Consider the following 6000-nt stretch of genomic DNA (forward strand, 5'->3'; position numbering starts at 1 on the left):
GGCATCTCCAAAGTTCACAGTCATCCTTGGCTACATGAAGGAGGATCACTCAAAACCAAACAACACAACACAAAACTAATTACACTAAATAAAACCCAACCACAACAATTAAACCCCCGAAGTCCTTGAAAGGAGCTATCTGCCTATGGAGATCAAATAGCTATCTTCCAAAATGGCCTCATGCACTTCCTCTGACATAGTTGTGACACAGGCATGACCATTCACACCAGAGTGCGCCAGCTGGCTGAGGGAGGATTACCACAGATGCCGTTAAGGAGATGGACGCCGCTATCTCGTAGTAGGTTGTCCACTCTGAGGTCATGGTGGTGGGGTTGAAGTAGAACATTTCAACCACATATTTTCTGAACACGCCCAGGTAAGGTCGGGTCCAGCTCAGCACAACGGCCGTGGGACCCAAGGGATAGAGCATTAAATCCTTTATCCCAGTGGGAACTAAAAGAAGGAAGGGTAGAGGGTGAAGAGAGAAAAACAGAAGGGGCGTTAGTGTCTGTTCAATGGCTTCCACTGGAACAATCAGGGCTGTCACTCTCTTAACTTTGTCACCGAAAACTGAAGTAAATAGATATTTACTTCTGACTTTCTCCTCTATCTAGTAAATAGAAGGATGCCTTCTAAACATACAATACTGCTTATTTGAGGTAGTCAATCCTTCACAACTAGCAGGTACTAGAATCTCTTTATTTAATTCAGTGAACAATGGATAGAGACTTGTCTTCAATTTTGCCTTACGTCTGTACCAAACAGGGACAGAATCCTAAAGATTATTTTTCTCTAAGCAACATAGTAATCTCTTTATGAAATATTTGTACTGTATTGGATATTATAAAAGATTGATCCAGCAATCTGGCTAAGGTGTATGGGAAGGTATCCATAGGTTAAATGCATACATGACATCATTCTATATTAAGTAACAAGAACATCTAAGGCTTTTGGTTTCATCTCTGTGTGTGGGAAGGCATCCCCTGGAAGTTATATCCCATAAATATTGAAAAGCTTATAATCCGATACAGGGATATTGAGCACAGCCTCACGACTCTTCCATTTGTGATGAATTCAGATTGAAGGCTGCACCCTTCCAACCAGTAGTCTGGTAGCAATAGGTATTTATTTATTTATTCATTCATTCATTCATTCATTCTGGCTAACAACTTACCAATAGCAAATGTCACAGGATCAGAGGGTGGTCCAATCAAAGGGCCTTTTCTTAGGTACATCACAACCTGGTACTGGGCACCAGGAACCAGGTTCTCAATAACAGGTTTGCTTGAGTTCACCTTAAAGCAAACACCCAATAAGATTTATGTAGAGTGAGGCTTTCAGAGCGAGACACAGATGCTGAAGCAAATTAGAATGCAATAGTTGACTTTGAAATCCGGTATCTTTGACTCATGCTGTGGGGAAGGTTAGATTGCAAAATTAGGATGATTTATCGTTTACGTGAATTCAGAAGGAGATCCAGGACACTGAAATTCCATGACTGGATTTAATATGCCCCATGGGCTGCCCCCAATGAATCACTGTCGAGTGTAAGCACATACACCAGTGCGTCCTTCTCCTGGAACCATAATCAAATCAGGAATACCATGAGGGTAGCCCAGTGTCCTAAACTGTGGTGTCAGCTGATGACAGGCCAAGATCGGTGCAGAACTGTCTTTAGTCTCTCGTCACTTAGAAGCATGTAATATCTAATCATAGAGATGGAAATGACCTCAGAGATTATCTATTCAGATCTCTGATTTAATAGATGGAGAAGCAAAGCCCAGGAATGGTCAAGGTCAGACTCTCACATTTATTGTTGGGAGGAGAATTGGAGTGCTGTGACCGCTAATCTGCACTCAGGGCAAGTCAAGGTACAGCTGCAAGCACTTTGCAAAGTCTATTGTAACCTTATAAAATGATGTCATAGAGACCGTGTCGCAGCTCTCTGTTTTTATTGGTTATGTGACCAGAGCGATGCTGAGAGAAGCAGTAGAGGCATACATGTGAACGAAGAGGATGTGTGGAAGATCAATGTGTTCATACGCAGGATTGATACTTCAGTTCAAGATTCAGAAGCGCGTGGGTTAATGAGTATTGTGTACATCTGTATGAAGTATATGTGTATATCTGTGCACCCATGTTTGCATTCGTAGAGGCCAGAGGCTGTTATCAGGTATCGTCCTCTGTCACGAGGCACATGACTTTTTGAGATAGGTCTCTCACAGAACCTAGTACTCACTGTTGCCTAAACTGCCTGGCCGCTGTCCACCTCTCAGAGCTGGGATTACAGGTGTGTAGGCCCCTCTCCGGCTTTTCACAAGGTGATGAGCATCTTCCCCAAGTCCTTACATTTGTGATAGGTACTTTATCCACCCTGTGAATTACCTATCCAGCCCTAGCCTTGGTGTTAGTGCTTCTAATATTTAAGACAGTCTCATTTAAGTGATAAAAACTAATTTTCTTCATGTTGTTTGAAATGAAACCTCAAGTCTGCTAAATATAAACACAAGGATTTATTTTTCTACTTCATTTAACATTGCTACCTTTGTGTCTTCATTATATTAGTGTAAGTAATAATGCATCTTAGCATTGTGAGATGCTTAGACCTGAGTGTAAGGCACATCAACTCTTAAGATCGATTGTTTTGGCCTCTGGGGTACATAAAATGCAAAACTTCTACAGGAACGAACAAAATAAATGAATAACAATTTTATTGGCAGTTTATGGTGTGCTGTTTAAAGTCTCATTAAAATTATAAACAGTGCTGGTGATGTGAATTTCAATGTTGTGAATTTCAGAAGCTGGTTCTGTGTATTAGACGTGTCACGATTTGAGTAGAATACAGCCTACTCTCTCTCCAAACTTGTGGGGCACAATAGAAATGACTGCACTGGAACAGTTCATTAGTGCTCTCCCCTTCTTTGCTCGTTTACACCCTTTTTCTGTGACATCTTACCCATATTTAGATTTCTTTACCAAAGTTACCCAACAAGACTGTCATCTAGAGATACAGACTATGAACAAGAAGATATACTAGGCATGGAGGCACACTGCAGAATCCTAATACTTTGGGAGGTGGAGGCGAGGAAATTTAGGAGTTCAAGGCCAGCCTGAACTATATAATCAGTTTAATATAGAATTAACACTTTAATTCTTCTGTACCATTCTTTCTAATTTTTTCTAATCACTAGCTAACCAACTGATCAATATCAAATTGATGAATATAATAAAATCAATATATTAATAGATATAATATGATGTATGATACATTATCAATGTAATAAAATGTTAACCAGTCTTTCCACTTAATTCATATCCATTCTATAGCTCTTTCTTCCATCGTTGGCTTACTTCAACCCCAGGGACTCCACTAAATTCAATATGACTCTCAGAAAACAGGTCTGCCTGTCTCTACTGAACTAAAGACACCCGGAGGAAAAACACTAAGGAGAACAGTTGGAAGAAAGAGTCTGCTGTTAGGTGGTGGGTTGCATGAGATGAGAACAAAGGTTCCTCTGTCCCAGGTGGTCCTGAGTCCGCCCTTGTGATGTTTTCTTCCTTAGCTTTCTGATGTACATCCATTCCAGACACCACGGCTTTCCTATTTAGGACCCAGACAGCCACCGGGTCACCCTCCCTTGAACCAAAAGATACCCAGATAAGCCTAGAAAACCTTAAAAGTTGACCCTTCTTTTCCTCTTTTTAAAAATCCTTCAGACATGGTGTCAGTCTTATGTGTCCTCGTTACAATCCTGTGAGGTAGGATTGATTTCTCCCACTTCACAGATGAAGACATCAAGAACTACGTGAGGAGTCTGGATAGATTGCTAAACAGTTCAAGCTAGACTTCTCTCCCTCCCAGAGGACCTCGATTCAATTCTTAGCACCCACAAGACAGCTCACAACTGTTAGTAACTCTAGCTCCAGGGGATCTGATGATTTCTGGCCTCTGTAGATATCAGACATGCATGTCATACACAGAAACACAGTCACACACACACACACACACACACACACACACACATATATGAGAGAGAGAGAGAGAGAGAGAGAGAGAGAGAGAGAGAGAGAGAAAGAGAGAGAGAGAGAGAGAGACGAAGCTGATAAAGTCTGAAAACTCATTTTTATATGATGCTGTAGTCTGTGTTCTAGACTATCAAATTGGCTGTCTCTCCACCCTATTACCACCCCATGAGGCAGCACAACTTTCTACAGAATCACCACTAGCTGTGAAGACAAATCATTCATGGTGGGGACCCCAAATTGACACCAGCCAGCTGGGTGGCTCCTGGTCCCTTACACATCCTGCCTCTTAGGCCCACCATTTCTTTCTTCCTGCAGCGAGAAGGCTGATATACCCACCTGTCTGTGTTCTTTCATTATTACACACTCCTGCAAGCAGTCAAACAGCGTTCATGGGCTAAGCTACATGCCATATAAAACTGAATATACACACACACCTCATGTGGTACTCACTCCAATCCTGACATTCGTTAGGGTGTGCTAAGTTTTTGAGAAAATGCTTAGGCCACTTATTTTGGATAGTGAACACGTTTTCTTATAGAACACAGATGAAGCAGTGACCTCATGTTCAGCATCTTCGTGAAGGAATAGTTCCAGCATGATCAGAGAGAGGATTTGTCTCCATGCAAACTCATCATGAAGAATATGGATTTATGATCAGGACTGATTTAAACCTGCAAGCTTTCTACTGAGAAAGGAGCCTGGACTCTATGCTTCATGAACTAGAGACTTGGGTCTGACACTGTGCCATAGGAACCACTTTGCCTACAGAACCACACAGTTATCAGTGGAATTGATGGGCAGAGACTTTAGCAGGGTATCTCAGAGAATAGCAAGGAAACACGAGAAGCACAGCCCTTGAGTATGAGACTATAACTGTAATGATTAGTTACAGCCTTGGCATCCCTAAACCAAATATTCAAGATCTGAAATCGGAAATATTTTGAGCAACGCTATACCATTTACATAGTGAATTTCACATCATAAATATTTATGTCATGAACAAACACTAAAATGTTACTTAAAACTGCCTTTACATTATGTGTGTGGGATGCATATGAAACACACATGAATGTTTTGTTTATACTATGGTTGAAGCCCTACATAACTCATTATGCATACACAAATATTTCAACCTTCCTGCCTCAGCTCCATGTCTGAAATCCTTCTGAGCCCGAGAATTTTGGATAGGTGATTTTACCCTGTATTTGACTCAGAGCCACATTTATTTTAGAGCTAGCAGTGAATGTTCTGTGTCCAGTTTTTACACAGCACAGAGGATCGGCAAGTGCTTTACCAACTGAACCATTTACCCAGCTTCTCTTGAGACTAAAAAAGTATTTATTTATGCCTGTGCCCATGATAGCCAGAAGAGGTCATATGATCTCTCAGAGTGTTCGTGTGCATGCATGTGTGTGTGTGTGTGTGTGTGTGTGTATGTGTGTGTGGTGTTGGAGCCATGGATGCTGGAGGTATAACCCTGTGATGATCCTCAGAAAGTCTTGTGATCCCGGAATGTCAGCCTGTTTCTTGTATTCCTTTAAACACCAGCCTCTTGCCCATCCATGATCCTTAAGGGTTTAATGTTGCATATGAGAGAATGGTGTGAGAATCCAGTTGGAGAGTGCTTCTCTGGATCATTTATAATTTATAGTAGCTATTAAGAACCTTTCCTTTTGGTCTCCCAGGCAAAAGATACATAATCTGTTACATTGGAATGGACAGGAAGGAAATGTACCTTGGAAAGTTGGGTTCCAGGTCACTGTCTGTGAAGGAAATATGTTTTCCCACCAGTTTAAAGTCAGTTACGTTGGGTATCATCAGGAGAGGAAACTAATGAACTGAATAAGGAACTGTGATTGCCAGTTAATCCGTTTAGCATATTTACTCCTTAATTTGACTGAGTCAAGGGGTAGATTCTGCCTCTAGGAAGAATTTATCTCAGTGTTCTAAAGCGTTTAGTTCTCCAAAGCTCAC

At 41.3% G+C, this 6000-nt stretch overlaps 1 protein-coding gene across 1 annotated transcript in view; it reads right to left on the reverse strand.

Annotated features, from left to right (window-relative positions):
- Ptpro (protein tyrosine phosphatase receptor type O) overlaps positions 1 to 6000 on the reverse strand; it is a 207585-nt gene that overhangs the window by 66839 nt on the left and 134746 nt on the right. The window contains exons 8-9 of the mRNA XM_028780946.1: positions 1175 to 1295; positions 260 to 453 (exon numbers count right to left, since the gene is read on the reverse strand). Of these exons, the coding sequence (XP_028636779.1) occupies positions 260 to 453; positions 1175 to 1295 (315 nt within the window). The remainder of the gene's footprint in view (positions 1 to 259; positions 454 to 1174; positions 1296 to 6000) is intronic.

Source organism: Grammomys surdaster, unplaced genomic scaffold (genome assembly GCF_004785775.1).
Source record: "Grammomys surdaster isolate TR1022 unplaced genomic scaffold, NIH_TR_1.0 373, whole genome shotgun sequence".
Classification (NCBI taxonomy): domain Eukaryota; kingdom Metazoa; phylum Chordata; class Mammalia; order Rodentia; family Muridae; genus Grammomys; species Grammomys surdaster.